This window comes from Ovis aries, chromosome X (genome assembly GCF_016772045.2).
Source record: "Ovis aries strain OAR_USU_Benz2616 breed Rambouillet chromosome X, ARS-UI_Ramb_v3.0, whole genome shotgun sequence".
NCBI lineage: Eukaryota > Metazoa > Chordata > Mammalia > Artiodactyla > Bovidae > Ovis > Ovis aries.
Window position 1 is genome coordinate 115,619,117 of NC_056080.1, and position 25,389 is coordinate 115,644,505.

The 25,389-nt window shown below is 38.8% G+C and overlaps 1 protein-coding gene across 4 annotated transcripts in view; it reads right to left on the bottom strand.

The window, feature by feature from the left end:
- Positions 1-4,592: 4,592 nt before the first annotated feature.
- Positions 4,593-25,389, bottom strand: part of IL13RA1 (interleukin 13 receptor subunit alpha 1) — a 76,085-nt gene continuing 55,288 nt past the window's right edge. For 2 of the 4 annotated variants that reach the window (XM_027963636.3, XM_060407622.1), the window contains exon 11: positions 4,593-7,074. In XM_027963636.3, the coding sequence (XP_027819437.1) occupies positions 6,982-7,074 (93 nt within the window). In that variant the 3' untranslated portion in view covers positions 4,593-6,981. Of the gene's footprint in view, positions 7,075-9,746; positions 9,858-25,389 lie in introns of those variants that run through there. The other 2 variants (XM_060407620.1, XM_060407621.1) reach the window with 1 other exon arrangement.

Genomic DNA, 25,389 nt, shown 5'->3' on the forward strand with positions numbered 1-25,389 from the left:
TTAAGTATTAGGGTATTATTCCAAAGTAAAGAGTTATATGCCAAAAGAAACAGCTACAGATGTTAAACGCAGTTTTAAACAACACAGATTTATTAGCTTACATTTCTGCAGGTCAGAAGGGCAGCCCAGCATGACTGAATTCTCTGCTCGGGGTCTCACAAGGCTGAAATCACACCAGGCTTGCCAACCTGGGCTCCTCTCTGGAGGAACTGGGGAAGAGTCTGTTTTCAGGCTCATTCAGGTTGCTGGCAGGATGCAGTTCCAACACTTTGTCCATGGCTTCTTCCATCCTTAAGCCAGCAACATTTTGGGTCCTTTCTGTGTTTTGAATCTCTCCTCTTCTTATGTTTTCAACCAGAGAAATTTCTCTGCTTCTAGGGGCTCAAATGACCACATCTGACCCACTCTCATAATACAAGATAATCTCCCCACTTAAAATTCTGTTATGTTAACCACATTTGCTGAGTCCTTAGAACTGACTCATTGGAAAAGACCCTGATGCTGGGAAAGACTGAAGGAAGGAGAAGAGGACGACAGAGGATAAGATGGTTGGGTGGTGTCACCGACTCGATGGACATGAGTCTGAGCAAGCTCTGCGAGTTGGTGATGGACAGGGAAGCCTGGCGTGCTGCAATCCGTGGGGTCGCAAAGAGTCGGACAGGACTGAGTGACTGAACTTTGCCATGTAAAGTAACATTGTCATGGGTTCCAAGGATTAGGGTGTGAGCCTCTCTCCTGGGAGGAGGAATCAGCATAAGAGTAGCAGGGCAGGGGAACTGTTTTTTTTTTTTTTTTTTTAATAAGCCCCATGGTACTCTTTGACTTTTAAAATTGTTGTTGTTCAGTCGTTTCTGACTGCAACCCCATGGGCTGCAGCACACCAGGCTTCCCTGTTTTTCATTATCTTCTGGAGCTTGCTCAGACTCATGTCAGTGATGCCATTCAGTCAGTGATGCCATTTAGCCATCCCATCCTCTATTGTCCCCTTCTCCTCCTGCCTTCAATCTTTCCCAGCATCAGGGTCTTTTCCAGTGAGTCAGTTCTTTGCATCAGGTGGCCAAAGTATTGGAGCTTCAGCTTCAGCATCAGTCCTTCCAATGAATATTCAGGACTGATTTTCTTTAGGATGGACTGGTTGGATCTCCTTGCTGTTCAAGGGACTCTCAAGAGTCTTCTCCAGCACCACAGTTTGAAAGCATCAGTTCTTTGGTGCTCAGCCTTCTTTATGGTTCAACTCTCACATTCATCCATGACTACTGGAAAAACCATAGCTTTGGCTATATGGATCATTGTCCACAAAGACTTTTAAAATTAGGTACATGTTTTACATTGATCAAATGAAATCCCAAAAGTTAATTGCAATGACCCAATTTCCAAGTATTGAATTCAAAGGGACTATTTTAGAGAATGCATTAGATGTAGTAGCAGATGTACAAGCAATCTATATTATACAAAGTCCATTTTGGCATTTCTAGGCAAAATGACCTTAGACCTGCAAAGCATATTAAGAAATACTTGTTAGGTACAACCATGGCTGGGCCCTTGGGAAAATTCTGATTTGGATGAATCACAGGATTCTTCCAATGTATCAATTCCTTTGTTCTTACTGTTGTATTAAAGGACTGACTTTGGTTATTTTTGGCAGATACTGCTGATAGCTAACTATCTCCTGTAGCGAGAATAGGAGGTGACCATAAACATATTCTCTTGATATGTAAAACAAACGTCATCATCTTAATTTTTGCAGGATATCAGAACAGAGCTCATCTAGTCCAACCTCCTCATTTTACAGGTGAGAATACTGAGGCTGAGAGAGAGAAAGGAAACTGCCCATGGCATTGCTAGTGCACACAGTAAAGATCCTCACTTCTAAATGAGCTCTACAGCTTATGGCCATTGTTATGAGCCTTGGATGGGATGATAATTCACTGTCTAACATTTTCATTTTCTAGATGGGGAAGTAGATGCAGATAGGAAGAAATACCTGTCAAAGTCATTTGAAACTTCTAAATTCTAATCCAGGTCTCTTTCCCTGTACAAAGTAGCCTCTCCCTGACTAACCATCTGAAAGTGAAAGTGTTAGTTGCTCAGGCAGGTCTGACTGTTTGCCGCCCTGTGGACTGTATTCCATCCTCTGTCCATGGAATTCTCCAGGCAAGAATACTGGAGTAGGTAGCCATTCCCTTCTCCAGGGGATCTTCCCAACCCAGGGACTGAACCTGGGTCTCCCAAATTATGGGCAGATTCTTTACCGTCTGAGCCACCAGAAAAGCCCACTAACCACTCGATACCAAGACACACCTTACCCACTTCTAAATTCCTAGTGCTTAGCACACTGCCTGGCTCATAGAGGAATGAATGCACAAATGAATCTTAAGACAGTGTATAAAAGCTCACTTTGCAATGAAATGATTTAAATTCTTAGTCTTCCAGTTGATAAGAAATCTGGTAATAATTTGAAATAAGATGTTTCTTCTTTAGCCTCCTAGGACGAATAAGTACATCACTGGCTGTATTATACAGGCTCTAAAGTCAGGCTGACTTGTTTTCCAATTCTGTCCCAGTCATGAGCTATGTGATCTTGGACTCCCAACTGAATCACATTATGCCTTGCTTTCTTCATCTGTAACATGAAGATAATAGCACAATTTATCTCCTAGGACTCATATGGGGATTTAGTGAAATAGCACATGTAACTTGGCAGACAGTAGCTACTGGGTAACTATTAATTTTTTTCTTTTTATATAATGGTCTACCTAATAGATGTTGAAAACGAGCAGTGAAATATTTTCCTGTTGCTAATGGCAAACCAAGTGTGACCTAGAAAAGACAGCTAAATGCCAAAGAACCTTCAGGAAGAAATCATGTTGGGGATTGATATAAAAGTACATCCAAATGTCAGCAAAACTCCTCCCTCACTTGAAGTAGAAGCATGCCAAGATTTTGTTACAGTATTTACAAAAAATGTTACTGCTTGATCTAGTCATTAGGGTTTACAAGAAAATAGAGACTCTGAAATAAGTGTTTTGTTGTTGTTGTTCAGTTGCTAAGTCATATCCAACTCTTTGTGACCCCATGGACTGCAGCACACCAGGCTCCCCTGTTCTTCACTGTCTCCTGGAGTTTGCTCAAATTTGTGTTCATCGAGTTGGTGTTGCTGTCTAACCATCTCACCCTCTGCCACCCCTTTCTCCTTTTTCCTTCAATCTTTCCCAGCATTAGGGTCTTTTCCAATGACCCAGCTCTTTGCATCAGGTGGCCAAAGTATTACTTTCTTCTAAAACTATTAATATTCTTGTAGCATGAAACACTACTCATGTGAGCACAAAGTTGTGCTTGTAAAAGAGCAGGACTGCATGGAAATGACAAAATAGTAAATTATCCTGGAAAGCAAATGGGCTTAGATCGTTCTGGCTCCTCTGCCCCTGAGATGAGGTGAACATATTTGTAGCTACAAGATTTGTTTTCTATAGCTCTCACACAGATATATAATCTCAAGGGTCCCCAGTTAAATGTTTTCTGTCCTAATAGTGTTGATGTGTTGAGAATCAAAAGGCAGTTTCTTAACCAAAATTATACTTACCTGGAGATGGATTTCCAGAATATTCCTGCATCATTTTAAATAATTACAGAAGTAACCTGACCCAGACCAGCACCTCCTATCCATACCCTAGGGCTTGGATCCTGGAAAGTTGCAGGGTAAATGACAAATGTCAGGTTAATGACCTACTCCTAGAACATAATACAAATGAGAAACTCTCCATGACATTCAAACCATTTTGCTGTAGTTACAGAAAACATGGAAATATATTACTACCTCTTAAAAGGGAAACTTTTGTAAATGGATTTTCTTAGTCTCAAATATAACTTGCTTATGTGATTCATTCATAACTAGAGGTCCCTCATCATGTATATACCATGACAGTCTCCTGAGGTACACTACGCTCTGTGCTGTGCTTAGTTAGTCATGTCTGATGCTTTGTGACCCTATCTATGGACTATAACCTGTCAGGCTCCCTTGTCCATGGGGATTCTCCAGGCAAGAATACTAGAGTGGGTTGCCATGTCCTCCTCCAGGGTATCTTCCCAACCCAGGAATCGAACCCAGGTCTCCCACATTGCAGGCAGATTCTTTAACGTTTGAGCCACCAGGGAGGCCTAATACCTGAGTGGGTAGCCTATCCATTCTCCAGGGGAACTTCCTGACACAGGAATCGAACCAGGGTCTCCTGCATTGCAGGCAGATTCTTTACTAGCTGAGCTACCAGGGAAGTCCACACTGCACTCTATTGGAAGCTTAAAATCAAAAAGGACTAGTTCCCCATTTCCTTGTTAGAACCATGATTTATCAAACACTTATGTCCCTTCAGGTACTGTTTGCAAAGGCTGTGCTAATATTAAACTACATGCATACCTTTATCAGAAAACCCAGGCATGCCAAGAACAGCAGAGAAGCTCATGATAAACGGTTGTAAGATAAATTAGCACTCTTGGAATTTTTTCCCAACTTACATTCTTTTAACTCCAATTTTTTCTGCCACCTACTCCTCATAACACTTTCTTCGAAATAAGACAAAAGGAAAACATTTGGGTGACATACAAAAAAACAATATTTATTTTACTTAAGCTTTTCTGCAAGAAGTTAAAATGATCCCCAGTTGAAGGCATTGCCAAAAATGTTAACATAGTTTCATGTATCCCTTCTGTGCCAGATGAGGAAAAGACTTATCTGAATGAAAGAATAAGAATGACCATTCTTACAGTGGGTTTACTTAGCTATGTGGAGAAAAAAAAAAAACATATAGGTTAGACATCAAATAGTACATAAACCTACTAGTTTCCTATAGGTAGTGGGAATTAAGCTGATGCTCTCAATTAAGCAATTGCTCTCAAGACCTGGGGATCACTTTTCAGGAATTATTAAACAGCCATAGGCATTTCCATAATTCACCACCCCATTTTCTCCCCCAACTATTTTGCTACTAATAGAGCAAGATGGAAACAAAACACAATTTTCCCACTCTCAGGCTGCAGGACTATCTGGGATCAGTAGTTCCTTAGATCATCAGAATATTAGAGCATCCCCCACCACTGCTATCTAAGTAGGATGACAGGAAAAATGGCTTTGGGTGAGGCATTTAGGTGTTGTGTTTTCTGGAAGTATAAGATCTGGCTAGGAAATAATAATCTCCTCCCTACACAGGAAAACCAAATATTCTTTCTAGAGAACAGTAGGGCAGAATGGAACATCCATGCCTGTCTTCCAACCTCAACCTGACCTCAAATATAGAAGTGCAGGGAGGAAACATCTTGACATCTGCCATTGCCATGATCCCCAATTTTCTCCTCCACTGTGGTGCAAGGACATTGCCACTTTTGCCCAAACCTGTAAAGAGTAGGGATGTCTTATCTCCCTTCCCCCTAAAAGCAGGAATTGGAACTAGCACTATCTTATTAATATGAATGAATGAATGTTTGAAGAACTTGTGACATGGAGTTCTCAAGTTCCTACCAGTAATCTGAGTCTATGTGAGGAGGGGAGCTTCTCATTTCCATACTCTTAATATAGAGGAAGCAGAAATAGAGGGATATTATATACATATATGAATATGTTGTGGGGATGGGTGAGGATGGAGCCCTAACATAGGCAGAAAACAAACAAACAAACAAACAAAACCCACAAAGGACTAACGTTGGAGCCTGGGATGGCTGGCTATCAGTATTAGAAACGAAGCCTGCTAATAACCATTTGGGCGAGTAAGGGAAAAGAGAAAGATATAACTATTCTTTTTTTTTCTCAAGCAAATATCAAAGTTCTAAGTGAAGAGAATACTTCTTTTCTGTGTAGAAAATGCATACAGTAAATGCTGAAAACCTTCAAATAAATGCAGACTCACATAGAAGTTACAAAATATGAGAGAATTAGTCATTGTTTCTCAATCTACTCATACTTTTCCTGAGATGCAAATTACTCCCTGCTCCTCTAGGTGCTGTGAGCAGATTTATATTCTAATTGCTAATGAGAGGTGAAAGAATACACAGAGGGAGATGAAGGAGAATGCAAAAGGGGAAATCAGGGTGGGGAGTGGGGAGCTGAAGCGTCTGGAAAATGACTGGTGGGGAGAAAAAACTGATTGAGCCCCAACTAGACTGTGAATTCTTTGAGGGAGTCAGCACTTCACAGTTGGAGGCACAATACAATCTGGACGTGTGCTAAATACTTGATCTGAATAGCAGTGGTGAAGAAGAAATTCATCATTAGAGACTGGGTCCTTCAAACTCTAATATCCAATAAGTTGTTCTGCCTCCACTGCCATTAAAAGCCTGCAATGGCCTCAAAAGTTCTCAGTAAAGAAGCTGCCTCTGCTTTTTCTGTAGTCACAGCTGGCTGACATGGATGCCTGGGCCTTTCAAAGCAGAGGAAAATGCTGCTGGAGGGGATGAAGATTCCAGACTATTAAATATTAAAGTTTTAATAGCCGTAGCCCCAACTCAATGGGATCCCAAACAATAGATAGCAGATTCTATCAATTCTGTTTTGTTAGATGTTCTCTATGACTCAAGTTTGACTTCAGCATTTGCACCCAAAATGAGTTCTCCTACAAATAATATGTGTTGGTATTATCTGAGAAAAAGAATTCAAAGCAGGCATAGATCCCTCAGGAAGTTGTCACAACTCTTGATAAGATTAACTCGACTGCCATCATCGCTTTCTAGCTTTTGCCCCCTAGTGTGAAGCCTTCACAAAAGATGTCTGCTTTTATAATTCAGCAAGAATGACTCTGTTCTTTTCTCCAAAGGGCCTATTATTTTTAGTTTTTCGGTGCATGACTCAACAGAAAAACCTGTGGCTCTTATGAGCTGCCTGTTTTGAAATGGTCCAGTAGTTTCAGTTTCCCTTTAACAAGTTCCCAGATAATAAATGGAGAACAGTATGAATCTTCACAAGGTCACATTGAAGGTTAAAATAAATTATCTCCATCACTGAGAGGCTCTCTTCAGGCTTTCTATCAGCACTACAGAGTCAGTTTCTTCTTTGGTTTGCTTCTCATAGATGTCATACTTCTTCCAGTGCTGGAAGGGAGAGAAAAAAACACATGATGACTTTTCTAAACAGTGTTCTTTTCCTGAGTACCTGCAGTAACTGCTTATTTTTAGGTTTGTGTGCATGGAGTGTATGTTTTCCTGTTTGTTTTGGTTTTTTTTTGTTTGTTTGTTTGTTTTGACCCAAGAATTGTCATCTGTTTGGACAATTAAAAGAATTGATCAAGAAAAAAAGCATGGGATTGTTATATGATGTTTAATAGCTATCTCAAAAGATAAACTTATGCAGATATACATCTCCAAAACTGGAAACAAAGTCTTTTGTAGAAGAATGAAACAGTGACATGTTTTTCTTACTTCAATTGTTTCCATCTTTATTTTTTTACTGCTCAAATTTGACCATTGCTTCAGAGCTGTCAGAGGCTCAGAAAAGCATCAGGGTTTATGGCAATGTACAAAATATCCTAGAAGACAGTGCAGTTAAAAGTTTTGAAAGACCTTGCATTAACAACTTCATGTAAGAACAGGGAATTGTGCATACAAAATAAGCACATCTTGAACTCAAGTTAAGTGTGTCTGTTATGGTGAAAGCCAATATCGTAGTCCTTGCCTTCCTTCCTTTCAGGTCAGAGGAAAGGATGAAATGTGAGCTCAGTCCCCTCATCTGTAAAACACAGTTGTTAGACTAAACCAGGGGACAGAAAACTATGTTCTAAGGGCCAAATCTAGCAGGCTGCTTGTTTTTGTAAATGAAGTTTTACTAGAACACAGTCACATCCATTTGTTTCTGTATCACCTATGGCTGTTTTCACGCTACAACAGCAGAGCTGAGTTGCTGTAATAGACCCAATGGCTTGTGAAACCAAAAATATTTACTATCTTGTTCGTTACAGAAAAAGGTTGTCAATCCCTGCGTTAGATTACTTCTAAGCTCCTTTCTGCTCTGCTGTTTTCTGGTTCTGTAAGACTAGAGAAGAAAATGGAAAGAAGAAAAACTAAAAACAAATGCAACTAGAGATGGACCCAGTAAGTCAGGAGCATCCAGTCTTAGAGCACATACAGAGGGATGAGTTGGGAAACACTGCTTAAAATTTCCAAATTATTCTAAATATTTAACCGTGATACTCCTAGTAGAAAGACTACAATAAAAAATACTGACAATTCCGAGTGCTGATAAGGATGCAGAGTACCTGGACTTCTTATATATTGCTGGTGGCAATGTGAAATAGCACAAGCACTATGGAAAACAGTCTGACAGTTTCTTATAAAACAAAATATACACTTACTGAATGATCCAGAAATCTCACTCCCAGGTACTGACCGAAGAGAAATGAAAATATGTCCACACAAAGACCTCTACATGAATGTCTATAGGAGCTTTATTCATAAAAGCCAAAAGTCAGGAATAGTCATGATGTCCTTGAACAGGTAAATGGTTATATAAAAATAAAAGCAATGGCACACAACAACACAGCAACATCATGCTAAGTGAAAGACACCAGACTCAAAAATCTGTGGGTTGCATGATTATTTTGGGCTTCCCTAGTGGCACAAATGGTAAAGAATCTGCCTGCCAATGCAGGAGACCTAGGTTTGATTCCTGGGTTGGGAAGATCCCCTGGAGAAGGAAATGGCAACCCTCTCCAGTTTTCTTGCCTGGAAAACCCCATGGACAGAGGAGCCTGGCAGGCTACATTCTATGCAGCCACAAACAGTAAGACACAACTGAGTGACTAACACTTTCACCATTCACTTTAATCATGATTCCATTTATATAATATTCAGGAAAAGGCAAAATCTTACAGATAGAAAACAGATCAGAGGTTGCAAGGGTACAGGATCAGGGAAGGGGGTGTACTGTAAAAGAGTATGAGGGAACTTGGAGGGATGATGGAAGTTTTCTACATCTTGATTGGAGTGGTGGCTACAAAATTGCATACATTTGCTAAAACTCTTCTAACTGTACACTTAAAAGTAAAATGTATGGTATGTAAATCTTAACACACCTAAATTTTAAAAAAATGCACAGATATCTGATAAAAAATCTAAAAACATTATACAACCTTAAAGTAATGGTTTATCCAATAAATGACACTAAGACAACTGGCTAAACATTTGAAAAATAAAGTTAAACCCTACCTCACAGCCTATATGGATAAACCCTCTATGGATTAAAGACCTGTATGTGAAAAACAAAAATCAAGTAAGTCCTGGAAAAATGTATTAAGGAGCAATTATATAAATCTGTAGTAGGAAAGAGCTTTCTACACATAAAAAATAAAGGAAGAGGAAGAATAAGATGGTGGAGGAGTAGGTGGACATGGAGTACAGTTCTTTCCATGGATACATCAGGAATACATCATCAGACACAGAAGTGCATGCAGAACACCAGCTGAGAGCAGACAGGAGTACCTGACCAGAGGAAAAGAATATATAGAACCATGTAAAACTCGGTAGGACGAAGGAACTTGGGGAAAAAGCAGGAGTGTTACCAGGACTAGACCTGCCCTCAGTGGGTGCTAGAACTGAAGCAGGGGTCCAGTCCCCACATCAGGGCAATCATCTGAGTCAGAGGAGAAACATTTAAGGCTGAGAGTGAAACAGCTGATCTGTGGCAGCCTAAATGGAATGAGAATCAGACAGTCCTTGCCACAGCCATACATACCCCAGACAGGAAAGCAGGTCTCCTAGAAGGTGCAGTGGCTGGGAGCTGAAGTTTAGGAATTGTGGAGCAATCCCAGCGTGAGAGCTTCTGTTGACTGGGGCGAGACCAACTGAGGGGACTTGAGGGAGGAGATTGTGGTGGGAAATGCCTGTGGAGGAAAGCCAGGCAGCCATGGAAGCAAGGCGATACTGCTGAGTCACACATAGGGGGTGGAGTCATCACCATAGCCTCTCTCTCCCCACACACCAGCATCCGGAGCTGAACAATAGAGAGGCTGGCCCATCAAACCCCTGACTGTACTGAACTACAGAGCAGGACCCCACCCAGGGTGATTTTAAGTGCCTGATGCGCTGATCTACAGAATAAGACCCCAGCCATGGGCCCCTCTATGTATCTGACACACCAAACAACAGAAGAACCCCAGGCAAGGGAGCCCTCTAAGTGCCTGAACGGGCGGAGTTATGGAGAAAGACTGGCCAAAGAGGCCTTCTGATCACCAGCTAAAAGGGGCTTGAAAAAAGACTCTGATAGGGCCATAACTTCTGTGGCAGAGGCAGTCCGTGTCCCTGCATATTTGGTGCCACCAGGGTCCCCGCAGGCCAAGCAGCTGTACCACCTTCATGCTCAACTCTCACTGGGGCAGAGATGCCACAGGCAAAAAAATTCTTCCATCTATGCATGCAGGGTCACTTCATTAGTGTCTGAGTCTTTGCAACCCTATAGACTGTGGCCTGCCAGGCTTCTCTGTCAGGGAGAGGGGTTCTCCAGGCAAGAATGCTGGAGCGGATTGGCCAATAGTGGTTGCCATACCCTTCTAGAGCACTGTATTTCCTGCTGCCCAAGCTGCCAACTTCCCTGAGTACCTGGTATTGCCAGAACCCCTGCAACCCAAGCAGGTGCACCACCTCCACACCTGGCCCTCACAGGAGCAAACCCAAATCCTCCAGGGCAGCCTCAGGAGCAAATCCCAATGGAAGACCCACATGCAGAGGTGGAAATAAAACCACAATTGAAACCCAGGAGCAGTGTGGCTAAGGAAGAAGACCCAAAACCTTCCCACCAGCTGTACAAGCTGCAGATTAAATCCACACAGTCAACTAGGCAGACTCTGTCTATAGAATATATAAAAGGTCATGAGAGCTCCCACAAAAGAAAATGCACTAGTTCTGATAGCTGAGGACATTGAAGGCAAGAACACATAGGAGTTGGATCAGATTGGAATATGAGCTGCCCCCACAGCAGGTCCAGAGATCAGCACAGTGTTGGACGGCATCCTAGGGAGGTGAGGTGGACTTTGACTCCCAGAGAGGGAAAGGACTCTGACAGCAGTGACCCAAGAAAAACATTTATTATTCTTAGGTTTCGACTTGTTCTGTAGATTCTTTTGGACTTTTTCTTTCTTTTTTTCGCCTTTTTTCCACCCTCAGTTGTAGCTGCAGATTTTATTGGCACTATGAAATCTAATTAAGCTTTTGAGTTTTTTCTTTTTTTCCTCAGTCACATTTTTTATTGTTGTTATAAACCTCTGCCTGTACGTTGGGCTTTTGCATTTCTGTGGAGTTTTCCCTTTTCTCTTCTTTTAATTTTAATTTTTTAAAACTATTATTATTTTTCTACATTTACTCTTTTGTTTGCCTTTCCTACTGTTCTTTTCCCCTTGCAATTAATCTTTAATGTATATGAATCTTCTTCATCTACCTCTTTAACTTTGCATATTTATTCTTTCTTTCTTTTCTTTCTTTCCTTTCCTCTCAACATATTTGTTAGCTTTGTTTTCATTGCTTTATTCCCTACTTGGCACCTTGAATTAGTTTTGTTTTCCAGTTTGTCCTTTAGTTAGTTTTTTTCTTAACTGGTAAATATAACTTTTGATTTCCATTGTTCTCTGGGTCAATCTACTGTATTTTATTTTTGTTGGACTTATTTTGATTTTGCTCATGGGTGTATATGTATATATTCCATTATTTTAAGTATTATTTGCCTGATTTTGTAACTGCCATTTGTCTGGGGTTCATTTTTGGTTTCTTGTTTTTGGATATTTGTTTTAATCTCACTTAATGCTATAACAAACCACTTGTGGAATCTTCACTCCTGACCAGAGATCAAGCCCTGAGCCTTTGGGAGCACTGACTCCAAGACCCTAGACTACCAGAGAACTAACCCTAGGCAGTATCAGATAGTGAGAACTCACACAAAGGAAACCACTTGAATTCAAGACCTGGCATTACCCAACCACCAGTAGCACCCTGTGAAAGACACCTCATCTAAATAACAAACAAAACAAAAATACAAACCCAATCATCAGCAGACAGGATTACCACTTCACTCAGCCTTGCCCATCAGAGGAAAAAAACAAACAAAAACTCAGCACAAAACTTACGTTATACGAAGCTCACACAAACCACTGGACCAAACTTAGGAGGGCAGAAACCAAAAGGAAGAAAGAATTCAATGTCAAAGCCTGGGAAAAGGAAACTTTAAACACAATAACTTACAAAAAAAATAATGAAAAGGCAAAGAAATACTACACAAATGAAGGAACAAACAAGAAACACAGAAGTCCAAATAAATTAAGAGGAAATAGGCAAACCACCTAAAGAATTCAGAATAATTATAGTAAAGATGATCAAAAACCTTGAAAACAAAATGGAGAAAATGCAAGAATCAATTAACAAAGACCTAGAAGAATTAAACAATAAATGTACAGAGACAAACAACACAATTACTGAAACTAAAAATACTCCAGAAGGAATCAATAGCAGAATATCTGAAGCAGAAAAATGAATCAGTGATCTGGAAGATAAAGTGGTGGAAATAACTGCTGAAGAGCAGAATAAAGTAACAAGAATTGAGGTCAGTCTCAGAGTCCTCTGGGACAATATCAAATGCACCAACATTCAAATTATAGGGGTCCCAGAAGAAGAGAAAAAGAAAGGGTATGAGAACAGTTTTGAAGAGATTATAGTTGAAAATTTCCTCAACATGAAAAAGGAAATAGTCAATCAAGTCCAAGAGGCACAAAGAGACCCATACAAGATAAACCCAAGGAGAAATATGCCAAGACATATACTAATCAAACTAACAAAGATTGAACACAAAGAAATAAAGGCAGCAAGGGAGAAGCAACAAGTAACACACAAGGGAAACCCCATACATTTAATAGCTGATCTTTCAGCAGAAACTCTGCAGGCCAGAAGGGAATGGCAGGATATATTTAAAGTACTGAAACGGAAAAATCTACAACCAAGATTACTGTACCTGGCAAGGATCTCTTTCAAAACTGATGGAGAAATCAAAAACTTTTCAAACAAGCAAAAGTTAAGAGAATTCAGTACTACCAAACCAGCTTTACAAGAAATGTTAAAGGGATTTACATAGTTAGGAAATACAAGAGAAGAAAAAGATCTACAAAAACAAACCCCAAACAATTAAGGCAATGGCATTAGGGAACATACATATCAATAATTACTTTAAGTGGGAACAGATTAAATGCTCCAACCAAAAGACAGACTGGCTGAATGGATACAAAAACAAGATCCATGTATATACTGTCTACAAGAAACCCACTTCAGACCTAAAGACACATATAGACTGAAAGTGAGAGGATGGAAAATATATTCCATGCAAATGGAAAGCAAAAGAAAGCCGGGGTAGCAATCCTCATATCAGACAAAGTAGACTTTCAAATAAAGAAGGACACTATATAATGATCAAGGGATCAATCCAAGAGGAAGACATAACAACTGTAAATATCTATGCACCCAACATAGGAGCACCTCAATACATAAGACAAGCACTAACAGACATAAAAGGAGAAATTGACAGTAACACAATAAGTAGGAGACTTTAACACCCCATTCACACCAATGGACAGATCATCAAAACAGAAAATTAATAAAGAAACACAAGTCTTAAATGATTCATAAGATGAGATGGATCTCATTGATATCTTCAGGACATTCCAGCCAAATACAGAAGAGTACAGCTTCTTCTCAAGTGCACATAGAACATTCTCCAGGATAGACCACGTCTTGGGTCACAAATGAAACCTCAGTAAATTTAAGAAAATTGAAATTGTATCAAGCTTCTTTTCTGACCACAACGCTATGAGATGAGATGAGATGAGATGAAGTTTTTTTTACAAGAAAGAAACTGTAAGAAACACAAACACATGAAGATTAAACAACATGTTTCTAAATAACCAACAGGTTACTGAAGAAATCAAAAGGGAAATCAAAAAATTTCTAGAAACAAATGACAATGAAAACACAACTCAAAACCTATGGGATGCGGCAAAAGCAGTTCTAAGAGGGAAGTTTATAGCAATACAATGCTACCTCAAGAAACAGAAGAAACATAGAATAGACAACCTAACTTTACACCTAAAACAACTAGAAAAAGAAAAACAAAAACAACCAAAATTAGTAGAAGGAAAGAAATCATAAAGATATGAGCAGAAATAAATGAAAAAGAAATGAAAGAAACAATAGTAAAGATTAATAAAATGAAAAGCTGGTTCTTTAAGAAGATAAAATTAACAAGCCTTTAGCCAGACTCATCAAGAAAAAAAGAAAAAAAAAGAAAAAAAAGAAAAAAAGAGAAAAGCATCAAATCAACAAAATTAGAAACGAAAAAGGAGAGGTTACAACAAACAATGCAGAAATACAAAGAATTATGAGACTATTATGAACAACTATATGGCAATAAAATGGATAGCCTGGAAGAAATGAACCGATTCTTAGAAAAGTTCAATCTTCCAATACTAAACCAGGAAGAAATAGAAATTATGAACAACCCAATTATGAGCACTGAAATAGAAAGTGTGATAAAAAAAAGTCTCCCCCAAAACAAAAGCCCAAGACCTGATGGCTTCACAGGAGAACTCTATCAAACATTTAGAGAAGAGCTAATGCCTATCCTTTTAAAACTCTTTCAAAAATTCGCAGAGGAAGTAACACTTCCAAACTCATTCTATGAGGCCACCATGACCCTGATACCAAAACCAGACAAAGACAACACCAAAAACCAAAACTACAGGCCAATAACACTGATGAACATAGATGCAAAAATTCTCAATAAAATTTTAGCAAACAGAATTCAGCAACACATCAAAAAGCTCATACACCATGATCAAGTTGGGTTTATTCCAGGAACTCAAGGATTCTTCAATATTTGCAAATCAATGTGATACACCATATTAATAAACTGAAAGATAAAAACCATATGATCATCTCAATAGACGCAGAAAAAGCCTTTGACAAAATTCAGCACCCATTTGTGATTAAAACTCTTCAAAAAATGGGCATAGAGGGAACCTACCTCAACAGAGTAAAGGCCATATATGATAAGCCTACAGCAAACATTATTCTCAATGGTGGAAAACTGAAAGCATTCCCCCTATGATCAGGAACAAGACAAGAGTGTCCACTTTCACCATTATTATTCAACATAGTTCTGGAAGTCCTAGCTATAGCAACTAGAGAAGAAAAAGAAATAAAAGGAATCCAGATCATGAAAGCAGTAAAGTTCTCATTGTTTGCAGTTGGTATGATACTGTACATAGAACCCTAAAGATAGTACCAGGAAATTACAAGAGCTAATCAGTGAATTTTGCAGTTTCAGGATACAAAATCAATACACAGAAATCACTTGCATTTCTATATACTAACAATGAATAATCCGAAAGAGAAATTAAGGAATCAATCCCATTCACCATTGCAACAAAAAGAATTAAATATTTAGGAATAAACTTACCTAAGGAGACAAAAGAATTATATACAAAAATATATATATGACAATAATGAAAGATATCAAAGATGAAAAAAACAGATGGAGATGACAAAAACAGATAGAGACAACAAAAACATAATCCATGTTCCTGGGTAGGAAGAATCAATATTGTGAAAATGACTATACTACCAAGTGCAATCTACAAATTCAATGCGATGCCTATCAAGTTACCAATGACATTTTTCACAGAACTAGAACAAAAAATTTCACAATTCTTATGGAAACACAAAAGACCCTGAATAGCCAAAGCAGTCTTGAGAAAGAGGAATGGAGCTGGATTCCAACTTCAGATTATACTACAAAGCTACAGTCATCAAGACAGTATGGTACTGGCACAAATACAGAAATATAGACCAATGGAACAAGATAGAAAGCCCAAAAATAAACCCATGCACCTATGGCTACCTTATTTTTGACAAAGGAGGCAAGAATATACAATAGGGCAAAGAGAGCCTCTTAAATAAATGGTCCTGGGAAATCTGGACAGCTACATGTAAAAGAATGAAATTAGAACACTTCCTAACACCACACACAAAGATAAACTCAAAATAGATTAAAGAGCTAAATGTAAGACCAGAAACTATAAAACTCTCAGAGGAAAATATAGGCAGAACACTCAATGACATAAATCAAAGCAAGATCCTCTATGACCCACCTCCTAGAGTAACGGAAATAAAAACGAAAGTAAACAAGTGGGACCTGATTAAACGTAAAAGCTTTTGCACAGCAAAGGAAACTATAAGCAACTATAAGCAAGGTAAAAAGACAACATTCAGAATGGGAGAAAATAATAGCAAATGAAACAACTGACAAAGGATTAATTTCTAAAATATACAAGTAGCTTATACAACTTAATGCCAGAAAAACAAACAACCCAATCAAACAGCAGGGAAAAGACCTAAACAGACATTTCTCCAAAGAAGACATACAGAGGTTAACAAACACATGAAAAGACGCTCAACATTGCTCATTATTAGAGAAATGCAAATCAAAACTACAACGAGATATCACCTCACACTAGTCAGAATGGCCACCATCAAAAAGTCTACAAATAATAAATGCTGGAGAGTGTGTGAAGAAAAGGGAACGCTCTTGCACTGTTGGTAGGAATGTAAATTGATACAGCCACTATGCAAGACAGTATGGCAATTCCTTTAAAAAGTAGGAATAAAACCACCATATGACCCAGTAGTCCCACTCCTAGGCATATACCCTGAGGAAAACAAAATTGAAAAAGACACATGTATCCCATTGTTCATTGCAGCACTCTTTACAACATGGAAGCAACCTAGATGTCCATCGACAGATGAATGGAAAAAGAAGTTGTGGTACATAAAGTTAGTCAGCCATAAAAAGGAACACATTTGAGTCAGTTCCGATGTGGTGGATGAACCTAGTACCTATTATACGGAGTGAAGTGAGTCAGAAAGAGAAAAATAAGTATCATATTCTAAGGCATATATACGGAATCTAGAAAAATGGTACTGAAGAATTTATTTATAGGACAGCAATGGAGAAACAGAGAATAGACTTATGGACATGGGGAGAGGAGAGGAGGGGGTGAGATGTATGGAAAGAGTAACATGGAAACTTACATATGTAAAATAGATAACCAATGGGAATTTTCTGTATGGCTCAGGAAATTCAAACAGGGGCTGTGTATCAATCTAGAGGGATGGGATGGGGCAGGAGATGTGAGGGAGTTTCAAAAGGGAGAGGATATATGTATACCTATGGCTCATTCATGTTGAGCTTTGACAGAAAACAACAAAGTTTTGTAAATTATCCTTCAACTAAACAAATAAATTAAAAAAATAATAAAGGAAGATTTGACTGCAAAAAGAAAAACCTTTTGTACATCGTTAATCACCCTAAATACAATACAAAGGCAAACAGTGATGACAAACCAAAGGATTACTAATTGATATATTAACAGCTTTACAAATCATCAGGGAAAAGAATATTGCCAGGCAAAAACAAGCAATGAACAAGAATCTCACAGAAGAATTAATTCAAGTCAATGAACACGTGAAAAATATAAAATTTGATTTGTAAATTTAAAACAGGATGCCCTTTCCTCATCTATCACATTGGGAAGAATTTTTAATTACATACATTCCTGTGGGCAAAAGCATGGCCAACCAACCAGTGAGTCAAACTACTGGTTGCTATGTAAGTCAGTACAACCTAGCTGTAATCAATGCCTCTTGTGAAAAATTTAAGTATGTGTATTCTAATGCCACCATTTCCTTAATATGGAGGAATCATACCCTAGATATTGAACCAGAGTGTTTAATGAGACAGCATATATTATATATTTTTATATATCAGTAAAATAGACCTACTTCATTTTCTTGAACCTCTGTATAATATTTCATTGTATGACTGCACTATAATTTATTTAACCAGTATCCTTAATATTAATAGATATTTAACTTGTATATCCTTTCTGGATGACAATTTGTCAATGGCAATTCAAGAGTTTAAAATGAATATAATCTCCTTTCATCTGGCAATCTTAACTGTAACAATTTATCCCAAGAAAGTAATGAAATATATATGCTAATATTAGCTGTGAAATGATACCTATAATAATAAAATTTAGATTAATCTAAATGGCCAATAATAGGGAACTGATCAAGTGCATCATGATACTGACACTTTGCTGCTGTAGCATGAAAGCAGCCATAGACAATATACAGATGAATAGGCATTGCTGTGTTCCAACTGACCTTTATGGACACTCAAATTTGAATTTCATATAATTTTCTTCTTTAGATTTTTTCAACTACTTAAAAGTATACACAACATTTGCAGCTTGCAGCCTGTATGCAAACAACTGGCAGACAGGAGTTGGCCCATGGTTTGTAGTTTACAGAGAAATCCTATGAGGAAGGTCATGGATGGCAGCATAATATTTTTTCTAATGAAGGATAATTGCTTTACAATATTGTGCTGGTTTTTGCCATTATGACAGCATGAATCAGCTATAAGTATACAGATATCCCCTCTCTCTTGAGTCTCTCTCCTCCCACCCCACCCTTCCATCCTGCCCACCCTTCTACCCTCTAGGTCCTCACAGAGCACCAGGCTGAGCTTCCTGTGTTATCTAGCAACTTTCCACTAGCTATCTGTTTTACACATGGTAATGTATATATTTCAAGGCAGCATAGTTCTTCTATTTCCCCAAATGCCACAATAAAAAGCACAAGCACGAAACGTGAGTCTGCAGTCTAAGTAGGAAGGCAAAGCTAAAATCCACAGACATAGTCTGCAACAAGACCAGATCAAAGTGATGCTCCAATGAACCCTGAAATATGACTGGGTGGCCAAATTAGAGATGCTAGAAGAGCAGGATGGTATTAGTTACAGGAGAGTCTAGAGACAGAATGAGCAGGGCCTCTGGTAGATGTGAGGACTCTAAGACAACTCACTGAAATGTCAGCAAGCTGATGTATGAAGTGAGTGAGTCTGGTAGGAGTCTGCATTGTCCAAGAGTGACCAAATGCAAGGAGACCATGGGACAGCCTGGGAGCCACCTGGGCCCTTTGAGCTCTCAAAACCACCCAAAGCTCTCTTCCCGGGCCAAGTCTACCCTGAAGAGAAACTGATGGAAACAGACTCCACACTGGCTAAGATAGAGCCACGAGACATAAACTAGAGAGTCCAGATAAAAGTAGAGGAGGTGAACAGGCAGAATCATATTTCAGAAAGGAATTTACTATAATTAAATTGGCAAAAATAATAGAAGATGGAACTCTATAGCTGTGAAATTAGAAAAAAAAAACTATCCTAAATCAAGCCTCCTTCTAAAACTTCAGGGAAACTACTTTCATGTAAATATAAGCAACAGAATTAATATTGTTACAGAATTAAAGCAGGCCAGAAAGATGTTTACCAAAAAATAGATGAAAATTATAATCTAATGTTTTAAAACTAGTGAAAAGATATTAAGAAAAAGTTATATGATATGGAAAAATATACATGATATAAAAGAATATAAGAATTCAAAATAAGAGCAACTCAGAAAGTATATGGTAAAACCCAAGAAACAGTTAGAAGTAAAAGAAAATAATCATTTCAGAAATGAAGACTAGCTAGAGGAAACATGGGCAAATAAACACAAGAGATAATACCTTAAGAGAAACAGAAGATGAAAAGGAAGATTATTTTTAAATCAAAAAGAAATGAGATTAAAATAATAAAAAAGAAAGTTATCAAAGGATGTGACAAACAGAAGACAGGCAAATAAAATAAGGGGACAGAATAACAAAGTCTATAAGCAAAGAAATTTTTACTGAAATTTTAAAAAATGATTTGAAACTACATACTGAAAAGGCACACTATATACCTTGGAAAATCAACCCAGAATGACTAACACCAAGACATATGCTAATAAAATTATTAGACTTGAAGGAAAAAAGTCTTTTGACAACCAGGCAAAAAAGACCAAGTGTTTCAATACAGAGAAAATTGTCAGTAGACTTTGACAACATTTATGCCAGAAGAAAATGGATGACATATTTAAGACACCCAAGGCAAGAACATGTAAGCCAAGGGTTTTATATCTAGCTAAAATGACTTTAAATTATTAATGAAGGAAACTCCATCAATGTGTAAATAATTCAGGAAATGTTGGTCTCATGAATCCTGAGAAAACTTTTGGTGCTTCATAAAACCAAAATTAATGGAACCGACATCAATAGAAAGACTGGAAGTTAGCATCCAATACATACCATACAGAATTAAGACTAAAAAGGGCTACAAGGCAGAAAATATAGTACATAATGACCTTATGCATTGGACATGTAGATACTGGACAACTTCAAGAATGGGGAGAGAATGGGAAGAACATATGGAAAATTTGCTATATTTGATAATCATTAAAAATTATTTTATAGCTTTGTCAACAGTTTAGAAATTCCTTCAGTTCCACCTGTTTCTTTCTCCTGTTAAATAAAGATGTGAGCATTTTATTAAAACATGTTATATAATATGATTGGTTAAAAGCGTGGACTGGGTGGTCCTAAGATGGTGGGGGAATAGGACAGGGAGACCACTTTCTCCCCAACAAATTCATCAAAAGAACATTTGAACACTGAGAAAATTCCACAAAACAACTTCTGAATGCCAGCAGAGGACATCAGGCACCCAGAAAAGCAGCCCATTGTCTTCGAAAGGAGGTAGGAAAAAATATAAAAGATAAAAAGAGAGACAAAAGAGGTAGGGATGGAGCTCTGTCCCAGGAAAGAAGTCATAAAAAAGAGAGAAGTTTCCAAACACCAGGAAACACTCTCACTGCCGAGTCTGTGGCGAGCCTTGGAACCACAGGGGGCAACATAATCGGGAGGAAAAATAAATAAATAATTAAAACCCAAAGATTAGGTGCCCAACAGTAACTGCCCCAGCGGAGAAGCAGAGCAGACACCTGCATTCACCACGAGCAAGCGGGGGCTGGGCAGGGAGGCTCGGGCTACATTGCTTAGAGTAAAGACTGGGCCTGAATGCCCCAAGGACAATCTGAGGGAACTAACTTGGGATAGCAAACCAGACTGTGGGATAACTACCACGTGAAAAGCCCTAACCTGAGACACTGCCAGGCCTGCTCACAGAACAAAGGACTGAGCAGAGTTAGCCGGCTGCAGACCAGCCTACCCCCTCTGGTGACAGGCAGACGAGGGTACCCAGAGCCAGAAGGGGGCAAATGTGGCCCCAGAGAGGCATTATCTACCAAATTGCAAGCAGGCTTCATTGCTAACCAAGACTTCTTGGAATACTGGATGATCAATATCCACCTGAGAAGGTGTGCTGGTTGTACACCCAGAAAACCAAGAGGCAGGGACGGGGAAGGCAATAAGTCACAGCTACCGCGCTCACCAAACACCTGGTCACCTGAGCTGCTCAGACCTGGGAAGGGCACAAAACGCAGGCCCGACCGAGTCTGCGCCTCTGAGGACTACCCGAGTACCTGAACCTGTGCAGCTTAGACCTGGGAAGTACATACAACCCAGGGCTGGCCTCAGACAGTTCCTGGCAGAGCAACCTAGAGCCTAAGCAGTGTAGACAGGGAAAGCACACATGCTGTGAGTGGGGGCAAACCCAGTGTGGCTGAGACACTGCAAGCACACGCCAGTGTTATTTGTTTGCAGCGTCCTTCCCTCCCCACAGCATGACTGAAAAAGTGAGCCTAAAAGAGTGTCCACCACCGCCCCTTTGTGCCAGGGTGGAAATTAGACACTGAAGAGACCAGCAAACAGAAAAAGCTAAAACAGAGGGAACCTCCTTGGAAGTGACAGGTGCAATAGATTAAAGCCTTGTAGTTAGTACCGACTACATAGGAAGGGGCCTATAGATCTTGAGAAATACATGCCAGATCAAGGAACTATCCAAAAATGAACGGACCCCACACTGCCCACAACAACACCAGAGAAAGTCCTAGATATATTTTTACTATTTTTACTATCATTCTTTACTTTAAAAAAAAATTTATATTTTAAGTCCTCTATTACCCCTTTAATTTTCATTTGTATAGGCTACTATTACTTTGCAAAACAAAAGAGAGACCCTATTTTTTAAAAGCAAACTTCTTATGTATATATTTTATAATTTTGTGACTTTTTTCTTTTTCTTCAATACTGTATTTTTGAAAATCCAACCTCTACTCTAGATTTTTAATCTTTGCTTTTTGGTATTTATTATCAATTTTGTACCTTTAAGAACCCAATCTTCAGTACCCATTTTTACTTGGGAGAGAAATTACTGGCTTGACTGTTCTCTCCCCTGCTTTGGACTCTTCTTTTTCTCCACCAGATTGCCTCTATATCCTCCCTCCCCCTTCTCTTCTCTACCCAACTCTGTGAATCTCTTTGTGTGTTCCAGGCTGTGGAGAACACTTAGGGAACTGCTTACTGGCTGGATCTGTCTCTCTCCTTTTGATTCCCCCCTTTATCCTCCTGGCCACCTCTGTCTCCTTCCTCCCTCTTCTCTTCTCTGTAACTCCGTGAACATCTCTGAGTGGTCCAGACTGTGGAGCGCACATAAGGAAGTGATTACTGGCTAGCTTGCTCTCTCCTCTTTTGATTCCACCTCATCTCATCCTGGTCACCTCTATCTCCCTCCTCCCTCTTCTCTTCTCCATGTAACTATGCGAACCTCTCTGGGTATCCCTCACTGTGGAGAAACTTTTCATCATTAACCTAGATGTTTTATCAATGGTGCTGTACAGAAAGAGAAGTCTTGAGACTACTGTAAAAATAAGACTGAAAATCAGAAGCAGGAGGCTTAAGTCCAAATCCTGAGAACACCAGAGAACTCCTGACTCCAGGGAACATTAATTGATAGGAGCTCATCAAACACCTCCATACCTACACTGAAACCAAGCACCACCCAAGGGCCAACAAGCTCCAGAGCAAGACATACCACGAAATTCTCCAGCAAGACAGAAACATAGCCCTGAGCTTCAATATACAGGCTGCCCAAAGTCACTCCAAACCCACTGACATCTCAAAACTCATTACTAGAAACTTCAGTACACTCCAGAGAGAAGAAATCCAGCTCCACCCACTAGAACACTGACACAAGCTTCCCTAACCAGGAAACCTTGATAAGCCACCTGTATAACTCCACCCACAGTGAAGAAACTCCACAATAAAGCAAACTCCACAAACTGCCAGAAAACAGAAAGGTGGCTCTAAACACAGAAATATAAACAAGATGAAGAGACAGAGGAATACCCAGCAGGTAAAGGAACAGGATAAATGCCCACCAAACCAAACAAAAGAGGAAGAGATAGGGAATCTACCTGATAAAGAATTCCGAAAAATGATAGTGAAAATGATCCAAAATATTGAAAACAAAATGGAATCACAGATAAATAGCCTGGAGACAAGGATTGAGAAGATGCAAGAAAGGTTTAACAAGGACCTAGAAGAAATAAAAAAAGAGTCAATATATAATGAATAATGCAATAAATGATATAAAAAACACTCTGGAGGGAACAAATAGTAGAATAACAGGCAGAAGATAGGATTACTGAGGTAGAAGATAGAATGGTAGAAATAAATGACTCAGAGGAAAAAAGAAAAATGAATTAAAAGAAATAAGGACAATCTCAGAGACCTCTGGGACAATGTTAAATCCCCCAACATTCGAATCATAGGAGTCCCTGAAGAAGAAGACAAAAAGAAAGACCATAAGAAAATACTTGAGAAGATAATAGTTGAAAACGTCCCTAAAATGGGGAAGGAAATAATCACCGAAGTCCAAGAAACCCAGAGAGTTCCAAACAGGATAAACCCAAGGCAAAACACCCCAAGACACATGTTAATCAAATTAACAAAGATCAAACACAAAGAACAAATATTAAAAGCAGCAAGGGAAAAACAACAAATAACACACAAGGGGATTCTCATAAGGATAACAGCTGGTCTTTCAATAGAAACTGTTCAGGCCAGGAGGGAATGGCAGGACATACTTAAAGTGATGAAAGAAAATAACCTACAGCCCAGATTACTGTACCCAGCAAGGATCTCAGTCAAACATGAAGGAGAAATCAAAAGCTTTACAGACAAGCAAAAGCTGAGAGAATTCAGCACCAACAAACCAGCTCTCCAATAAATGCTAAAGGATCTTCTCTAGACAGGAAACACAAAAAGGGTATATAAACTCGAACCCAAAACAATAAAGTAAATGGCAACGGGATCATACTTATCAGCAATTACCTTAAACGTAAATGGGTTGAATGCCCCAACCAAAAGACAAAGACTGGCTGAATGGATACAAAAACAAGACCCCTGTATATATTGTCTACAAGAGACTCACCTCAAAACAAGGGACACATACAGACTGAAAGTGAAGGGCTGGAAAAAGATATTCCATGCAAATAGAGACCAAAAGAAAGCAGGAGTAGCAATACTCATATCAGATAAAAGAGACTTTAAAACAAAGGCTGTGAAAAGAGACAAAGAAGGACACTACATAATGATCAAAGGATCAATCCAAGAAGAAGATATAACAATTATAAATATATATGCACCCAACATAGGAGCACTACAATATGTAAGACAAATGCTAACAAGTATGAAAGGGGAAATTAACAATAACACAATAATAGTGGGAGACTTTAATACCCCACTCACACCTATGGATAGATCGACTAAACAGAAAATTAACAAGGAAACACAAACTTTAAATGATACACTAGACCAGTTAGACCTAATTGATATCTATAGGACATTTCACCACAAAACAATGAATTTCACCTTTTCTCAAGTGCACACGGAACCTTCTCCAGGATAGATCACATCCTGGGCCATAAATCTAGGCTTGGTAAATTAAAAAAAAACTGAAATCATTCCAAGCATCTTTTCTGACCACAATGCAGTAAGATTAGATGTCAATTACAGTAGAACTATTAAAAATTCCAACATATGGAGGCTGAACAACATGCTGCTGAATAACCAACAAATCACATAAGAAATCAAAAAAGAAATCAAAATATGCATAGAAATGAATGAAAATGAAAACACAACAACCCAAAACCTGTGGGACACTGTAAAAGCAGTGCTAAGGGAAAGGTTCATTGCAATACAGGCATACCTCAAGAAACAAGAAAAAAGTCAAATAAATAACCTAACTCTACACCTAAAGCAACTAGAAAAGGAAGAAATGAAGAACCCCAGAGTTAGTACAAGGAAAGAAATCTTAAAAATTAGGGCAGAAATAAATGCAAAAGAAACAAAAGAGACCATAGCAAAAATCAACAAAGCCAAAAGCTGGTTCTTTGAGAAGAAAAATAAAATTGACAAACCATTAGCCAGACTCATCAAGAAACACAGGGAGAAAAGTTAAATCAGTAAAATTAGAAATGAAAATGGAGTGATCACAAGAGA